We start from the raw sequence: 19,427 nt of genomic DNA on the forward strand, positions 1-19,427 counted from the left end.
TAATTGGGACAGATCTATGAAGACTGATGCGAAGCTCCAGCTGAATGTATGAGTCCGGAGTGAGACAGGCACTGCTGGCTGTGTGCAGGGCTCTGCCTAAGCCAAGTACCTGGGAGCAAGGGCTGTCTGATCCCTGGAACAACCACAGAGGCTCAGTGGTTCTGCTTTGGAAGCATAACTCGTGACCCTGTGTGGATCAGCGCCAGGTAAACCTGCTGGTGTGGGATTCTCAGAGTGCACCTCGCTCCTTGCACTGCGCCTAGAGCATCAGTTGAAAAGCACCTGAAGAAGTCCCACAGCTCACCACCTCTGACCTAGGGCAGAACAGCTATGCTTTTGTATCGTTCCTGACAGATGTTTGCCTAACACAATCTTAGACTGTCCCTATCCTTACTATTAAAAAATGCATCGTAACATCTGTCCCATATCTGCCTTGCCACAGCTGAAGCCATTAGTTCACATCCTCTTCACTGAGAACAGTTTCCTCTCTGCAGTTTTCTTCCACATCTTGAAGATTGTTATCGTGTTTAGCTTCCATCTTCTGTAGGCTGAGAATAATTTCCTTTCCTTCCTCAGAGTTAATTTTTTCTGGATGTCTGGGTTAGAAAATTTAGTTATAAAATAGTTAAGTCAAAGGTGACTGTTAATGTGATCTGCTCTGGCTGAATGTTCCAGTTCTCAAGTCTTCTGTGAATGCTTTGTTATTGCAGAAGCAGTAGCAGTACCTCTGCTCTACCAAGCAGATTATTGAAAATTCAATGTGTTGGGTTTTGTTTTTTTTTTTAATTGAACAGATTAAAATGTCTTGCTGCAAAGACAGCAGAGTGGCCATATTGTCGAGATGTTGAATGCTTATTCTTGTGGGGAGTCCCATTCAGAGAAAGTTCCTAGGAAAAGCCAGCCTAGGTAGAAGGATTTGTAACATGGCCCTTCTTTGCATTGTTTAGCTTCAGAGCTGAAGCAGAACATCAGTGGGCAAGACATACCCAGGGCAGTCAGGCTTTACCAGTGAAAACCTAACACTGGTCACTGTTTCATCTTGCCTGCTGCCCCTTTCCTTCTGCCCTTCTAGCTGGCATCCCATAGGCCAAACGGGAATCTTCATGTGAAGGTGTGCTTTTCTATTTTTCTTTTGGCTTGGTCTTGGGGCTTGAAATTTTTTGTGTCTTGTTTATCTTGCACTGTCTTCAAGGAGCTATGTAAGCTTTCTCTTTGCTTCTAATACTTCTAATTTTAAGCAACCCTCTGCTGAAAAAAGAAAAGCTATTGCTGGCAACCCATCGAGTCAGCTGCGTAGCACGTGAATAAACCACTGGGAGCCTTTTAATCCTGCCCGATGTCCAAGAACTTGTTGTTGGTACCACGAGGCTGCATGAATTACAGGAAGATAAAATGTGCTCTTTTGGCAAATACAGGCTCAAATGCTTTTAGTCTTCGTCCCCTTTGAATTTATGTCATGTACTCTGTCCTTTCACGGCAGGCTGTGTTTAGTATAGGAGCTGGTGCCTCAGTTTGGAAGTTACAAGACTTTGGCTCTGCTCGTATTTTTGCTACCAGCCTGCTGCATGAACATAAACCAGCTACTATTACTGCTGCTGCTCTTCTCTATCTCCATATCTGTAACGTTAACCTAATTACGCCAGCCTCCTCTTCACAGTGCTTGATGTCCTTACAAAAAGCTAGTCAGATGTTAATGGAGATGTTATTAGCACTCCTCCTCACTTAAGTGCAATCTGGTGCATTATGGAATTTAATGGGTAAAGAATCCAAACCAAGAAATTGTTAGGAAATGTCTCTTCTATATAATGCATTGACTATTAGAAATAATTGGAGCTATGACTCAGCTGTACCTTTGCATAAATTTGTAGCTGTAGTGGAAAGCTAAACTGGAAATACTATAGCTAAATATCCCTGGGATTTTTTACCTCCCTGATGGACTCTGCAAATCTTTGGCTGTGGTACAAATTCGTTATCTATATGAAAAGCATTCGTTTATTCTGTTCACTGAATAAGTTGCACTGGTTGGAGCATCCAGTGTAATTGCCATTTAACCAATTTCAGCTGCCTGCGACGGCAGTGCATTTGTAGTTGGTTGGAAACCAATTTGTAAGCATCCTCTGGGAGCTGCATCCCACTGCTTTTACTGGTTCCTATAACATAACAGAAAAATGTTATTTTCTTTGAAGCATGAGGACAGGCTAACAGAGAGGTCAACACTGCCACTTGATGCCGTTTTAAGTCAGAGTGACAGCAGAGGGCAGGGGGTCAGATGCACTGGCCATGATTTGCCTCACAACATTGCCATGAGATTGTAAACCTTCACCAAACAGCTGGCTAGGCATTCTGTTCAGCTGGAGGTGTGCTAGCACTCAGCTGGCTCTCCATAAAAGTTAGAGGGTACAGTGTGGGGAGACTACCATCTGGGATTTGTTTCAACGGAAACAAGATTATTCTCTGTGTTTTTATACTCTTCATGTGGGTTACACATGTCAGTTACAGCTTCCTCATGGCTGTGGCATTTGCTCCAATTTGGAGGTTTTGATGATGTTCAAACACAGACCAGCGATCGGCGTCAATGACAGCTTCTCCATTCTGTTTTGTCTACAGCATTTTCTATCTGCATGCAACTTGAGAGGTTTCCATGATGCAGTAATTTAACTAACATTTTCTCAGCAGTGGTAGATTATTTTTGTAATAAATGTAATAAAATATTTTTATTTTATTTATAAATATTTATAAAAATAAAAAAGAAAATTTAAAAATGTAATTAAAAAAAAGTCTGAGTTGCTCAGATAATTGCACTGTGTCATCTTTCATCTTTCAGACTTCATATGTGCTGTGACATAGTTACCATTTAGTGGGCAATTGTCACCAACACTAACTCAGAACTGCCTTTTGTGCTCAGCGGGAGTTTCAGGTTTGGGGATCGTACTGCTATATAGGTTTTGTCAATGCTGATCAGTTTTGTTTTCATGATGGATACAATAAGCTACACAATGTAAAATATGAATGTCATATATCTAGATAAGATGTAAATAGGTGTAGGTACTAACTTGACCTTTGCATGTTATCAAAAGAAAGAAAATGTTTCAAGTGTACATTTACAAGGATTATTTTGTATTTTTGTTTTTACGTGATGTTCCCCACGTTTACATAACCTTCACCACCTATCTCTGTCTCCTAGAAAACTTTCCCTATAAAGGGAAAGGGATAGGCCGTCAGCTTCTGCCCCCTCTCTCCTGCTTTGTTCAGGAAAATAGCCAGTGGCTTTGCTCAGCAGCTCCAGCAAGCCCCCAGGAGGAGACTTTTAAACAGAAGATGATTTCTTAAGCAGTATGTTTTGACCTTAGTACCAAGGAAGCCAAGAGGCTCTTCCTAAACTATCCCACTAAAAGCAAAGCCTTCATTTAGCTGACTATTCAACCTACTGATGTTGGGACATCCCCATTTTTCAGAAGCCCCCCAGCTGTCTCCAGTTGAGCTGGTGCCTCCCAGATTCTCAAGGGCAGATTTCTGGGGCAGTGGAAAGCTGCCATTCCCCAAGCCAAGCATTAGGGGTAGTGGCAGACTTGGAGATGTGGTCTGGTGTGTGGAGCCAAGCAAAAGGCAATAGGAAGGGCAAAACCACAAGTGGAGAAGTGGAGGGCGAGAAAGAGAGAGGGTCATAGATCTTGCACAGCACGTTTTCCAGGTGTCACTTCCAAGCGGAAGACTGAGCTCTGAGGTGTGAGCAAGACAGCACCGGAGCTACTCTTCTCTGCAACTCCAGGAAGCAGGCGATAGCTGTCTGGCAGCTTCTCCAGAGCATCCCTTATCCTGCCCCTTTCCACTTGGGACCCGAGAGCGGGCTGCAAGGGAAGAGGGCTGCCCAGTTCCAGCACTGGCAAAGCAGGCGCTTGGTGGCTTCTCTTGGTGGAGAAGGGAAACGGCAGGAGCGAGGCTGTTCAGCCCTGCTGCTGGGGCAGGGGTGGATGGGATTTGAAGGGTGGCTGTAGGTGAGACTGGTGGAGCAAAAAGGAGGTGCTCACGAGGTGTAAGACTTAATCTCATTACGTGAGATTTGCCAGTGTAAGGGGACTCTTCACATGCACCTTTATTAGAAATATTCAGAAATCCTGCCATGCTGTTATGACACACTTGGTTTTTAGTTTGCTGTAGAGTTTATCACATGAGAGGGTTTGAGAACACTTTTTTTTTTACAAGCAGAACAAAGGTAGTTGCTTCCAAAGCGAAGCTTTGAGGAAGCCTGAAAGTTTGCACTCTGCATGTAAGGAGTATAGTTTGCTGAGCAGTCTGGAAGGAGTGTCACAGGACTGGTGGCTGCTGTGCTGAGTAGCCCCAGAGGTGCTGCATTGCACCTCTGCATTACCCCCAGCTATCAAATCCAGGGTAATAGCCATAGTGTTCCAAGGCTTTTGATACGGCTATTTGAGATCTCAGAATTAAAAGCACTGTGTGAAACCTAACTGCTTATGGTCACTCTTCATAGGGTTTTAAGTCCATTCCCAATACAAATTTTTCATTTCTGTTTTGTTTTCACTTTGCTGGAATATTCTAACATAACATTCAGGCATTAATACTGGTACAAGTGCTCTGTTTCAATCAGTCTCCCAAACATTTGTCCATAGTAGTGAAATCTAGAAATTTTTTTAGAAAATGCACTTTATTGACATGGAGTCACTGCAGCAAAGTAGCACATTGGGAAAGATGCAATCTCATTCCCCCACAGCCAAGGTAGGCTGGTTTCTTATGGAATCATTATTTAACTTCTTCTGTTCAGTTGTGTTTCAGAATATGTCAAGTGATGAGGCTCCAGTCCCAGCCCTTCAGTCTGCTCGATAGGGGTTCATCTGGTTATGGTCTGCCTGACACAGCCTACATTTCCTCTTTATTCTGTGTCACTTGCTTTCTCTTATTTATATTCCTTTCTTTCATTTTATTTTGATAAATAAGTCTTCTCTGTCCTTCACATTTATATCCTTTAAATATTTATCTGCTGTCCTCCTGTCTCCCTTTAGTCATTGCTTAATACAGTTTATGTTTAGCTCTTGGCAGTTACCCAGTGACATAGGAAAAAAGATTTCCTCTTCAGTTAGGTATTCTTTTAGAGTTCAAGCAGCTACATATATTTTCGGAACTGTATACAGGGACCGAGATGTAGATAGTGAGATCCTATTAATGTCAACAGCAGTTTTACTACTGACTGTTTTAGGGCCATGATTTCACCCAGAGACTTTCTGAATTTAGTCATATCTTCCACAAGGCTCCCTATACGGTAGTGAAGTCCAGGCTGAAAAATAATTTACGACTAAGCACTGTGTGTCTCTCCTCGCAGGAGAAAACACTAGATAAGCCTTTTTTTCTTGTTGTTTGTGTGGCCAAGGCCTGCTAGTTGCAAAGCTTTAGTTGGTGTGTTGATAATAACACGAGACCAGGCTTTTCCTTATGCTCTAATTTAGGAAATGACCTTGCCTTGACTTCACACCCTACTTTCTGATGGGACTGGAGGCTTCTTCAGTGACAGACAGCCGTCTCACAGATGCTTATTGTTTTTATGAGGCAAACATATCAAGGGAGCTATATTAAGCGTGTCTGTGTAGCATGTCAGGGCCTGGGCAAAAGTTTGGTTTGCCTGAATGTTGACATTCAATGCCACAATTTTCTTGAAATATTTGAGTTCTAAATCTCCATCTGTTTTGTGTGCAAGTAGCTCAGAGGGCTGGGTTGCAGGCAACCTGATAAACTTCATCCTGCATGGTTTACAAATAGAAGCTGTCTCAGGGCTTCACATCTCCTAAATCAACTGAATGTCCTCGGGTTTGGATGATTAGCCAATATCCCAGCTTCCTCAGTGATGCCTTGAATATACTAGTTACTCATTTCACAAACCAAAATATTTGGAAATCAGTAACTAAAATGCTTGTCCAAAACATTTTGTTAGAGCAAGTCAGATTGGATTGGTTCTGTGTTTACCTCATCCAAGCAGTCTAATGGAAGAAGTGTTTAGAGTGAGAAGTCAGCCTAGTGCAGTCATGGCCAGGGCTGCTGCATAGTTTGGGGTGAAGTTTAACATTTGCTTCGTGCTCCATGTCCAATCCATCCAAACCCTCCCTTCCGAGAAATGCACCTCTCACTCTCCAGTCTCTGCCTTGCATTACCTGTACCAGAACTGAGCTGGCAAACTGCTCTCCAGTTAGGCCATTGCTTCATACTTTTGTATGTTTACCCGACACTTGGAAGACATGAGGGTTCTCTTTTAAAAATTCCCGGTGGGCTTGGCAAGCATATTTTTCCTGAAGCACCCGTAGATCCTCTTTTTTATTAATTCATCTGAATGGACATTGCAATTGGTAAAGAAAAGATTCAGTGTACAATTTCGGGTAGAGCGTCTATCCATAGGAGCGGGGCTGCTGAGAGAAATTTCACTTGAAAAAGCATTGGTAGTAAGTGTTTCAGCAGAGTGTCCTGATTTGATCATCTATCTTTTTAAAAATTACATTCCCTGAAAAGCTCCAGTACCACCCTCACCCCCTTCCACCTCTCTTCCAGGCTTTAGAAGTGAATTAGTAGTTGTTCAAAGATCCTGGAGAAGAAACCTCCCTCTCGGTACAACTGGCTTTTTAGGCCCTAGAGACTAAATAAAGGGAACATATTTTTTTTTTCTTAGAAGGTGGGCGTATCCCCCCTTAGAAGAGGGAGTATCTTTGCATTTTCACTGCTAAGCTGTGGTCACTCCCAATACTTTTCAATCATAAAAACTATTTTTGCCTTTGATGATAACGCTGCAGAACATGATTGTGGTGGATACCAAAGCACAGATAGTTTTCACACTTCCACAATAATCTGCAAACTTTATTTAGCCCTGCCTGTAAAACCCACAAAACAGGCGTGTTTTAGGAGCAAAGAGCATCAACAGTTGATTAAACAACGCGGGGCTTCAAAGGAAGGCGGTGAAACTCATTAACCTGAGAGACCCAGCGGTTCCTGGATGTCTGGATCATCTCCATCTCAAGCAGGGCAAGAGAAAAACAGTTTCTTCATTGCTTCTGTTGACCTAGCAACATCACAATAGCAAACACAAGGCCAACACTCAGTTAATGCTAGAATGCCCCACGGGTAGGAAACATTTGGCTCGGTGTTGCCTCTCCTTTGCAGCTACACAAGAGTTAGCCAATGCAGCAGGGCAGTAGCTGCAAGGGAATTAGAGCCTGACAGGAGAGACAAGAGAAGTTGGATGGTGAGAATTCATCCCTCTTTGAACTGTATTTAAGAGTAGGACTGAGGAGTATATGTACCTGTATATCTTTTCTCTTTTGAATTCTCATGTTAGAACTGAATTTTAAATACCTATTCTGTGAGGGCAAAAGGACCAGCTGTCTCATAACTGTTTTCAGCAACTTTTCTTTATTGCAAAACTATATGAAACAGCCACCAGTTTCTCCTTTCAGGTCATAATAATTTCCAGAGTTACTGATGAATGGTGTTTACTGGGACCTCTGAATTCTAAGGCCAACCCTCCTATTCACTTGTCATTTTGAAATTACACCTATTCCTAAAGCGTAGGTAATTATTGTGTGTCAGTAAGAGTTAATATTGAAATTGTTGCTATTGCCTGCAATAATAATAATAATTATACACCTGCTCAACAGAAGCAAATATAATAAAAAATAGGAGTATGTGACAGTAGAATTCAAGAAAGAAATATATTGCTTCACAGATCATTTGACAGGATATCACATCACATCCACTAAGGTAAATATATTTAAATAAAACATATGCTTTACTTTTTTCAAAAAAAAGAAAAAATACATGACCCAGGTGCAGCTATGCAGAAGTATTGATTGAAGGCTTTCAGTTTTGCACAAGTCATGGACAGATGTGTTTCCAGCTGTAGGTTTTGGCTTTTTGGAGGAAGCTCCATGCTATCAAATGGCAGTTTTCTCTGCTCTTCGTTGAGCTATCTATTCATTTTGTTTTTAAACACGTTAGTTAGAATTGATTTATGCAGTTGTAAGGGGCGTAATTCTGACTTTGTTGGTGTTGTACATCACGATAGGATTTGTCTTGTTGGATAACATTGCACATTTGCAGCTCACAGACCTTGGTGGGGGGATTGGGTTCACCTGGGAGCTGTGCACAAGCACATCTATGTATATGCAGTTGGCCCAGTTCTGCTTAAAAATACTTAAAAACTGAAATTTCACCTCTGCATAAGGACATGGGGTTTATATGTTCATCTGGCTGGTCTGTTGGTCAGTACTTCTCTAATGACAGCGTTGAACCCACTGGCTAATTTCAGCCAAAAATCTAAAGTGCACTTAAGCTCCTTTCTGCAGCATCTATGGGATTTTTGTGGCTGGGAAGAGAGATCCAAGTTGTTGTCCCAGTGGGGAAATAGTGGGAGTTTGCAGCTGTCAGAGGCTCCAGTGGGCAGGAGGGAACCCACTGAGCAGCACCCGCAGCCCACCAGGCTGCTCCTTGCTGGCAAGGCTGTCAGGAAAACATGGGAAGTCAGATTACTGTTCTGAGGATTTGTTGTCATCAGAGTTAGTATGTCCTAGAAACCCATGTTTGCTCCTGACAACTCCCGTATGTTTTTTTGGTTTTTTTTTTTAACTTTTTTTTTTTTTTTTTGCTAGCATTAGATTTCCTCAATCTGTCCTTTAATTCTCCTTGTTGGAAAATCAAGCAGAGGTAGTTCAGAGGGATATTGCAAGATTTAATTAACTTTTCCAAACATTTAGTGAGAATAATGAATAGGTGATAAATAACATAAATGGAAGTTCAATATTAAAAGTTTAGGATTAATTTAGAGATATCTGTCATTCCAAATCTCAACTTCAAAATATCCAAGCTACTTAAAAAAAACCAAAAAACAAAACCCAAACAAAGGAAAGTCTTTGATTTCTTTAAAGCCAAATATGTTGTTTCATGTAAAAGGGGGGGGAAAAGGAAGGGAGGGGGAGATAAAGTAACCTCTTCCAGACCCTGGACTCCTAAACCCCAGTCTGTGTTCATATTGATTTTTCAGAGCGCCCTTCTACAAAGGAGCATCTCCTGCTCTGTGAATCTGGTATTTTTCCTTTGCTGTGCTAGGGTTGAGTGGTAAAGCTCTGTTTTTAATGGCTCTTTCCCCATCTTTAAAATGTTCCGTACTTGGGGGTGCGGATGATCTTTCTTCCAGAAAAATAACCTTCACAAAATTATATGCATTTCAAAAGAAATGTGCATGAAATCCCTATGTGAAGCTATTGATATACTTCTATATTCAGGTGTCAACAAGACACTTTTCTGTTTTCCTTTGTGTTGTTACAATGCTCCGCTGGTAAGGTAGGACATGAAAGGCTGCTCTTTAGAAGATTTGAGAACAATACTGTGGAGCAGAAGCACAGTAATGCAAATAGTATTTCCAAGCAGGGCCATTGAAGCCAGATTATGATCTTTTTGGGAAAGCCTGTATTTCTTCATATCTTGGGTAATTAGTCACCACAAAAGTACTTCGTCTTCCAGATATACACAGTGTGGATTTGAAATTAGAATCTAGCTCTCTGCTTTTGTCTACAATGGCCAGCATTAAAACCAGATGAAAATAACAGAAATAGAATTGAAAAGGATGTTACACATAGTTTTATGTATATATTCCATTTTCTGTATCACACATATGTTTCAGTGCTATGTGAAGAATTTGAAATTGAGTTCATGTTCCGGAGCCAGAGCTTTTGTTCTATTAGAGGCATGGTGCTGAGTTTTAGGGAAGTGGGGAGGGTCAAGGATGAAATTTAAATCCATATTTTTATTCAGTGATTTACTTCTCCTGCTACCAGTATTTTCTGATGGTGATTTAATTCAGTTAACTTAGTTTCTAGCTCCCCCTGTTCTTGCTTTGTTAATTAATTAGTGCTCCACTCCTGGGAGACCAGGGACATCTCTTATCAAAAGGTCATTTTGAAAGGTGGGGCTGGGCAAATAATTCATAATCAATAATGCTTTTTGCCACACATTTCTGAGCAGATTGTGAAACCTTTGACATTATTCATGTATTTTCTTTGTATACCGTCTTCCTGGAGGAACAGCTGTCTTCTAAGTGGAGTTGCTGGTGTCAGGCACGCAGGGGGGTTTCTCTCCCTGGTGTTGTGGGTCAGGGGATTAGGCAGCACTTTGGGTAAAACTGTCAAAAAGGATAAAAATCCATAAGGACAAGTCACTGGAGGCATCAAACCCATCATCTGACGACCCATTCCTAGTTAAAAAAAAAAGTAAGCTTTCAAATGCCAATTTCAGTCTGGTGACACCAAGATTGCCTCCAAAATCATTGGAAAGAGACTGGCCCACTCAGAGATGCAAGCAGAGAGAGCACCAGGTCCTGCCCTGAACCACCTCCAGAGGACTCTGGGGAGGCACCAGGCTCCTGTGCCTCAAGGCAGCCAGCAGATACTCGTTCTGGGACTGAGTTATAAAAGGATCTATGCACCTAACACCAACTTACAAAAAATAAGATTTATCACTTTAGTGCTATTGAAGAGTTTTAGAACCAGCTTCAGCTTTAGATGCCTTGCAGAGCTCACAAGATCTGTCTCCATCCCTAGAAGTCATTTAAGTATTGCTAGAAGTGTATTGGAGCATCCAAAAGTCCTTTGCTTGCATTAGCGAGACTACACTAGTAAATCAGAGATGTTCACAGGGCATGAATGCACAAATGACTGCAGTCATGAGCAAAGCAGACCTGTGCTGCACCTCAGCTAACATGTAGAGAGACCATTTCACCTGTGAGGCTGGCTCCCTGTACCGTTGACTGACAGAGGTGAGAGCAAGGTCTGAGTTCAACACCTACAGAGGAAGCTGGAATATATCGCATACGCCTCAGCACCACCTGCATGGGCAGCCACAGCCGGGCAGCCCCCGTCACTGGCTCCCTGCACCGCTGCTGATCCCTGGAACAGGCAGGATTGAGGCAGACCCGCTCCCTTGCTCTGCGCTGGTCTTCCTTAGAGATGTACGTCTCAGCTCCTGTCTCTCAGCACTGATGCAGCACACCGTGGTTCCTCCCACGGGTGAGCCAGAGCTGGGTTTCACTATACAGAGGATTTTGCTGTTTATGAAGTTTATGATTTATATTTACGTTTATGATTTGCAGCTCAGTGTCCTTAGCTGAGGCAATCCATTAAGATGTCTGTAATACGCACTCCCTTGCTGGATCTATCTCTACAAAAAACTTTTCAAGAGGAAAGCTGTAAGTGGAAAATGGTATCGGTCATGGGAGCACTAACTTCAAGTGTCTGTGCCCTGACGGGATCCAGCTGGGACCAAGGGGAGCATAGTGTGGGACACATGCAGGGCACCATCAGGGTTTCAGCCTAAGGAGGAGTGCAGACCCTGTCCCACTGCCACCCACCCTCATTAGTGGTCTTGCTAGCAAATGGTGCCCGTGGGGTCACAGGCTGGCTTCAGCCACGCTGGGGACAGCAGTGCCCTGACAGTGACAAGCTGCAGTGCTGCTGAGCCTCCGGCTGCCCCAAAAGCCTTATTTCTGCTGGCAAAAAACAGGTATTAAAAGTAAGTGTAGCCCCATAATGCAATAGCTACTGAAGCATTTGATTTTCTGTCCCAGTAGGGACTATTAAGTGAGTACACTCAATATTTTCATTTTTCTTTTCATTTCCCTGTCCCAAGTTAAACCAAGCTAGAACTGGGGGAGACAGTGCAGAGGCGGGGCGGGGGGGGGCACATGGTATGGGACAAGTGCAGTACACAGTTTTGGCTGTGGCTGCCCAGGTGTCTGTGGCTTTCAAACAGGTTCTTCTGCAGGCTAAGGCAAATTTTAAGAAACCCTCAGCTCCAACAGGATCTTGTCAGAGAAATCTTTAATGAACAAGAGGAGAGTCGCTAAATTTGATGGTTTGGAGTTCAGCATTATTTGTATTTGTCACTAGGAGCAGAAAGTATATCATCTTACATGTGTGTATGTACGTGCTTGCATACCTACCAGAACTTCCCCAAGTAAAACTGTTCATCAAAGAACAACACCATGACTAATTTACACTGTGTAAACAAAGGCAATTTACTTTTTCTTTGGCACTTGAAAATTGAAGCTGAAATGTAATCTTCATAAATTAATACCAATTTACATTTGATGCATGTCTTAGCTTGTGCAAGGCTGTAGGTAAAAGCCTCCTGCCTTGTAACACCAAATCTATATGCAAAAACCAAAACTGCACTGCAAGTCAGATTGAAAATTATTTTTCTTGAAGTTGAAACATTAAATTTTACTCTAGGTAAGTCTGAAGACAGACAAAAGACCAGCAAAGTATTACACACAAATTTAGAAGATAGCTTCAAGATATTTTTTTTTCTGCTAGAATTAACAATTACTTTGGGCAACAGTGAGAAGGGTAGTATGATACAAAAACATTTGGAAGTTATTCTTTGACCAAGATGATCCCAGGAGCAATACCCTGGCTCTACTGAAACCAGTGCCTGAGCAGTGTTTAACTTCACAGATCTGTGACTTCAGCTTGGCTATCCAGTCACCAGATACATGATAAGTTACTTTCCCCTTATGGTGAATTAGCAATAAATTTTAATCAGTATTACAGTGAATAAATTAGTGTCTCTTCTATAAAATCCCCCTTTACAGCTCCTGTAGGCCATGGTTTCCCTAATTAAAGTTCTCACTGAGCTGTCTCGACATCCTGCTGAACCGATACGGTGTCATTGCATGTACATCAAGGGATGTCACTAGGTCATCATTACTTTACAGCATACATAGCTAGAGATGTGCTGACTCTTAGCTTTTAAGTGAGATGTATGGACAAGAAGTTCATTGGCTGAAATTTAATTTATATTTCTATATTTAAATCTCAACTAAAGTTGATATGAGAGCTTCAGAGGGGGAAGCAGGATTATGTTTTTATTTCCTTATTCAGAAAATACACATCTAGTCTGTTAATGAGAAGGAAATCTTTTTCTCTCCTTGGAAGATGCTCTGAATATACTTCTCCCTTTTCTCCTTTCCCTTCTGTACTTCATGGTTATTAAAATGAAAACAACCCAAGTAAAAACTCATACCTTAAATAAAACCCTCTGCTTAAGCATTTAGAGTTAAAAGTAAGCAGTAACATCTTCCTCCGATGTTCAGAGCTCAACAGACAGAAATGGATAAACTCTATTTATTTGCTTGTATCCTCAGCTGCCTCCACTTCTCTTTCATACCACATTAATACCTGGAAATGGGAACTGTTTTTATTTCAGGCTGGGAGCTGCTTCCTCCCCTATTACAGGCTCCACCAGTCTGGTCTTTTCTGTCTGGTGGCAGGGATTATTTCAGGGAGAACTAATCTGTCCAAGCTCATGCAAATACTCTTCATGACTTTGTGCTCATTGCTCCAGGTTACATTCTCTGCTTCTGTCTGATGCATCATTTAAAGATAAGTGGTAAACCCCACCTTTTGAACCAAATTCAATACTGGTAGAAAGGGCAAGAGTTTAGCACATGAGTGCTATTTCCAGTGAGCATTTTACTCATATCGGTGAACATCTGGTGTAAGAATTACTTACCCAAGCTGCCTGTGCTCCCCACTCAGTGCACTGTACTGAGGCCCCTGTAAGTGGTCAAAATGAGGATGGGGGAGCTGAATTATTTGCGCTTTCCTCTGCGCTTTTGGTGTACATCCCCTGTCATTGCCAGGGAGAGGGCAGGAGAGGCTGTTCCACAGTGCTAGGCAGGTACATGTGCCCAGGAGAGCCCAGCCCTATGCTGAGCAGTACTGAGCTGGGCTGCTCAGTCAACTTCACTGAGGCTGCTGAGCTCCAGTGCTGGTTTTGAAGTTCTTTGAAGATACCATCAGAGAAAAGGAATTCACTCAGAAGGGAATCTATAGAAACAGGTCCTTGTCAGAGATTCAGTTATTTTGGAAATGAGTGGAGAAATTCATGGTGGTACATGTTCACTGATCCCCAGACAAGACTAAGCAAAGATATGGTGTTTGCTAGGTCACCCGTATAGCAGTAAATGCCATTAACAGTAATGATAATGAGGTAAACACCTCATCGTCCCGGGCACCACAGCAGCTATTCAGAGTGTCCATGTCTCCCCATGCTGCTGGAAGAGTCCCTCCATAGATAGGATCTAGCTGCCTGAATAAGCAGTCAGAAGTAATTCAGATCAAACTTTAGCAAATTAATTATCTAACTGCCATGATGTAAGCACTAGAAGGGAGATTCCCTCAGTGGAGCAGACTGGGACCACTCAATGCTAGAAAAAAATTTCTGAAGTGCAGAAGAGAGATATTTTCCCACTCACCACACCTGGAAGATGACAGAGGAGTCAGACTGAGCCAGAGGCTCATGCTGTTGAAATGTTATGTCAAAGTGCCATCTCTTCTTAAACCCTTTTCTGATGCATAGGAGACCCACGTCACCCCGATCCCCAAAATACAAGGTGGCAAAAGAGCAGGTGAATTCCTATTTCTAGGTGTATATAGAATAAAAGAAAATAAGTTTTCCCTCCTGCTATGACATCTAATAATAAACCAGAAAGGAGAAGGAATTTAACCTTGCATATGTATTAAATATGATGACAATGCATGTGCAGCACACAGTACAATAACTAATTCTGACAGTGCGCTGTGGTGTGTAAGCAGGTGCAAGCACGTAGATAGCTCTAGGGAGGCTACTTTGGAGGTTAAAATCAGGCACAGCCAAGGCACATGGAGGCAATAGAGTAAGAAAAAGACAGTAGGAGAAAGCTAGTAGGCTTGTCTTTCTAGAGAATACAATTAATAAGTTCTTTTGTGGTAAGACTGCATAAAAAGCTGACCCTGTATAGCTTCTGTCCTCAGTTGAAATCAGGCAGTATTTGATGCTGGAAGATGGGCAGGGCAGGTCACCAACTCACGTGCCAAGCTGTAATCCTGATTACAGGTTCCAGTTACCTTTTCTGGCAGCCGCTGTGAAGGTGGTGATTAGAGCAGCTTTGGAGGATACTAGGTTCAGAGCGGTTACGGGGCCATGACTTCGGAGAGCGAGGTGTCTTCTGGGGTGACATAGCCTTTTCTTTAATGTCATTATGCCTCCTGTATGCAGGTAGGGAGAAGGGTGATGTGGCACCCTAACAGGTCCACAGCCTATAACCACCACGGTGGTGGCCACCACAGTAGCAAGCAGGGCACAGTGCAAGGGTCTATGGCAAAGCACCTAGTCAGCTGTGCCTTTACCTGTTCAGGGGTTGAAACGATGGGGACAGGAGGGCATGCTGCCGTTATACCAGCCTGTTCTCACACCTGTGCACCTGTAAGCACAGAGGGGCACTTTGCTAGGCTATCTAACTAAGCTTATTGGGAAATGTCCCGCACAGAGTGTTCAGCAATGCCCACCCGCCCTGGCATTCTGCCTGGGAGCATCACCGTTTTACAGCATAAGAAATGCTTTGCCTTCATGTAGGTTAAGCATTTTGTGAGTGTATGATGCATGGTGATTTTTACTCATGAGATAAGATTAAGATTCTGAGATTCTCTTTGTTTTGATTTTTATCTACAGAGTAGCTTAGAGTGAATGAGCTGGTAAAGCTTTCCCTGCTATTGAACTAAGCAAAGCACCAAAATAGCAAGAAATCCAAGTGCTTCTCAACTCCTATTTAAGGTTTTTAGATCAGCTGTTTTGGACCTATTTTTGTGCATCAGTTTTTGAAGTACAGAATATGTGGTTTCATTATGGTGTGTACTTGGGTGCTGAGAGTACTCAGCTTCTCAGCAGCTCCACAACACATGCAGGTGACAGAATCTCACTGGGATCTCAGGCTTCACCACCTAAAATAGTTTCATAACATTCCTTGTAGATGAATTTGCTGAAAGCAAATTGGCATTGTGTAAGACAAAGAAAGAAGAAGAAAAATTCAATACTTTCATTATGGAAATAGTAAATTTCCATATGTGTGTGATTGACTGAAAAATGAATCTGTAAGATCGAAGAGCCGATATTGTGGGGACTTGAATCCTCCTCAATGCCTGACTGTTCTGCTAAATGTTTTTGCTATGAAATCTTCAGTGTCAGTTTTGATTAGTTTGAACTCAGCTCACCTCTGTATCTATTTTTTTCTCTTACTCTCTGTTCATCTCAACCACAGAAAGTATTTTTATCACTGCTATCACACAATAACATCGCTACACATAAAATTGGGGTTTTTTTCTATTTTCGGTCATCCTTTTTTCTTTATTACCAATTGTTTGGATGGTTTATTGGAATCTTAAAATATTTTATATAAATCACTTCCAGAGAGTGCTATTCTGTGATGCCTCATAACCACTGCTAGCATCAGCACAAATCAAAAAGTTAATTTGCACAAGGTTAACCCAACAAGCTCTGGGACTGATACATTCTGTTTAATCTTACATGAGATAGAGTTATTAATTTTCTGTAGCTTTCATTTTTGCATTATCATTCTCTTCTGCAAAGCATAATCACCTTCCTGGGTTTTGTGATACTGTGGTCCCTTTAGTGAGGATGGTTGTCTACAGATGAAGACATGGTGCCTTCCTGAAGAGCTTACTCTTACTACACAGACAAGACAGGCAGAAAAAAGGGACGCTAGAGAGTAGTGTGATTTGCCAGAGGTCACACCAAAAGCCATCAGCAGAGCAGGAAGCAGAATCCAAATCACCTGAACCTCATTGCAGTACTGTATCCAGTCACCATGCTGCCTCTTAATATGTCACTGTTCTTGTTCTTTCTTTATAGTTCGGGATCGGGTACGATCAAAAATGGAGAGAGATATTTTGGCAGAAGTGAATCATCCTTTCATAGTCAAGCTTCATTATGGTAACTATAATAAAATATAATTCATGTTTGTTCTTAAATGGTTGAGGAATTGTAACTAGATGTGTTATAATTCCATACAGATACCCCCTGCCTACCATCACTTTGTCTCTAATGAAGTCATAGAGGCTACCTTTGTGAAAATCTTCATTTATGCTAAAGGAGAATTTCAGTATAAGTAGGTTTTAGTCATTCCTCCATCAAAATACATTTGTCATAAAGCCTGATGTAACAGATAGTGCTGGTGGGGTAGCTGGTGAGTATACATCTGTCAACCCCCTCACCTGCTGTCAGGTATCATTTAGAAAACCAGAGAATCTAAATAAAAACTGTTTTTAACAACCAGCACCAATCCAAATTTATATATGTCTGTATATGAATGTGGTGTCTTGCTGGAGTTGCCTTCCTCTACCTCACCAGTTCCCAGAGGAGCCCCATTATTACTGTAAAGGGTCTTATGAGGACATTTGGGATAGTGCCGGCTCTCCTCTCACACTACCCTGAGAGCTCCTCTCTATGCCCAGTCTTCAGTGACTCCAGGTACATTGTGCAGTGGAAAGCAATATTAATTTGTAGGTGCTTAGCATGGAAAGAAATATATTAGTAACACATTGTTGTCTCTCAGCTGATACCATTTTTTCCATAGTCTTAATCTCAATTGTTTAGTTCTATACAGAAATTAATTTTTTTCTGTTCTCAAAGTGCTGAAACGATAGGGAAGCTAATGGCATGAATGATACGCTGCTAGTCAACAAGATTAATTCTTTGGAGATTTTATCTTGATTCAAACTTCCAACATCTCCATCCTTTTCTAATGCAGCATTTCAAACAGAGGGAAAGTTGTATCTAATACTAGATTTCCTGCGGGGAGGGGACCTTTTCACAAGACTCTCCAAAGAGGTAAGCTGACAGATTTTTTAACTTAGCAATGAAAGACTGTCCTGGTTTTCCAGAACTCAGAATAAGTTGGTGGAAATGAAAAATGGTGTTGGGAATAGTCCTGTTTATATATATGTAATAGATCTGTATCATCTTGCATCTTTAAGTGGGTTCTTCATAATTGTATTTGAATTAGGCCATAGGTAACGCAGCACATAAGCATCATTTTCGGAGAAAACTGCACCACTACTAAGCCATTCCCGTAGCAAAATAGCGCCAGACTCACTGCTTGCAAAATGTATCTTGGAGATGAGGGAGTCTGAGAAATCAATCCCCAACACATTTTGCCTGGACACGGGCACAGAACCACTGGAAAAACACAACCACTGCCAGCAAAAAGAAGAGATGGACGTAGGTCAGGAGCTGACCCCCTGCAAGCATGTAGACAGCAGGGCATCAGCCAGGGAGCAGGCGAAGAGCCCTCCCACAGGTCAGAGTCCACGCACCACCCCACTTGGAGGTTGGTTCTCACAGCCCTCACCTGCTCTCCCCCTGCCTGCCGGGGGGCAGCTGCTGCTTCCATCACTTCCCTGGGCTCCCATCCCTTCCCTGCCCTCCGCAGCTCCTGCGCCTGGAGGGGTGCTGCTGCTGGAGAAAAAGGCAGCCAGGAAACGCTCCAAACTTGAGTCTCACTGGTGCCTGTAAAGCACGGTAGCAGTAGGTTTTCTGGGTTCATTTAGCGCTTGCCTGCGGCTCCAAATGCCTCTTTGAGCAGGCTGGCTGTGTTGCTTGACACAGTGCATCCTCCTGCATTTAGCCTCAGGGAGGCCCTTGTGGTGGGTTGACCCTGGCCAGACACCAGGTGCCCACCAAAGCCTCCCTATCGCTCGCCTCCTCAGCTGGGCAGGGGAGAGAAAAAATACAATGAAAGGCTCCTGGGTCAAGATACGGACAGGGAAAAGATCGCTCATCAATTATCATCATGGGCAAAACAGACTTGACTTGGGGAAATTAGTTTCATTTATTACCAATCAAATCAGAGTAGAATAATGAGAAATAAAACCAGACCTTCACCACCACCACCACCACCACCACCACCACCACCACCCCCTTCTTCCCGGTCTGAGCCCCCCCCGCGGTTTCTCTCCCTGCTCCCCCAGCAGTGCAGGGACACTGGCATGGGGCTGGGGTCGGTCCCTCACACGCTGTCCCTGCCGCTCCTGCCCCCTCAGGGGGAGGCTCCTCACACCCTGCCCTGCTCCAGCCCGGGGTCCCTCCCACGGAGACGGTCCCCCATGACCTGCCCCAGCGTGTGTCCCCGCGGGGTCACAGCCCGGCCAGCAGCCCTGCCCCGGCCTGGGCTCACCCCTCCGCGGGGCCACAGGCCCTGCCAGGAGCCGGCTCCAGCGCGGGCTGCCCACGGGGTCACAGCCTCCTGCGGGCATCCCCCTGCTCCGGCGTGGGGTCCCCACGGGCTGCGGGGGGGATCTGCTCCGCCGTGGGCTCCCGGGGCCGAGGGGACAGCCTGCCTCAGCCTGGGCTTCACCGCGGGCTGGGGGGGAACCCCTGCTCCGGGCCTGGAGCCACCCCTGTGCCCCCCACTACCAACACGTTGCCATGCAAACCCCATACAAGCCCTGCAGGCAGTACAGGAGGCTGTGGTAGGCCTGCCACCCCGGGGCTTCTCTACACCCCAGCACTCTCTGTCACCAACATGATGTCCCCAGCCCTTGGTCTCT

General features: G+C 43.4%; 1 protein-coding gene across 3 annotated transcripts in view; it reads left to right on the forward strand.

Moving 5' to 3' along the window:
* RPS6KA2 (ribosomal protein S6 kinase A2) overlaps positions 1-19,427 on the forward strand; it is a 315,925-nt gene that overhangs the window by 222,629 nt on the left and 73,869 nt on the right. For all 3 annotated transcript variants that reach the window (XM_080388976.1, XM_080388978.1, XM_080388977.1), the window contains 2 exons: positions 16,732-16,812; positions 17,630-17,709. In XM_080388976.1, the coding sequence (XP_080245102.1) occupies positions 16,732-16,812; positions 17,630-17,709 (161 nt within the window). The remainder of the gene's footprint in view (positions 1-16,731; positions 16,813-17,629; positions 17,710-19,427) is intronic.

The sequence above is a fragment of the Falco punctatus genome (assembly GCF_963210335.1).
Source record: "Falco punctatus genome assembly, chromosome: 5".
NCBI lineage: Eukaryota > Metazoa > Chordata > Aves > Falconiformes > Falconidae > Falco > Falco punctatus.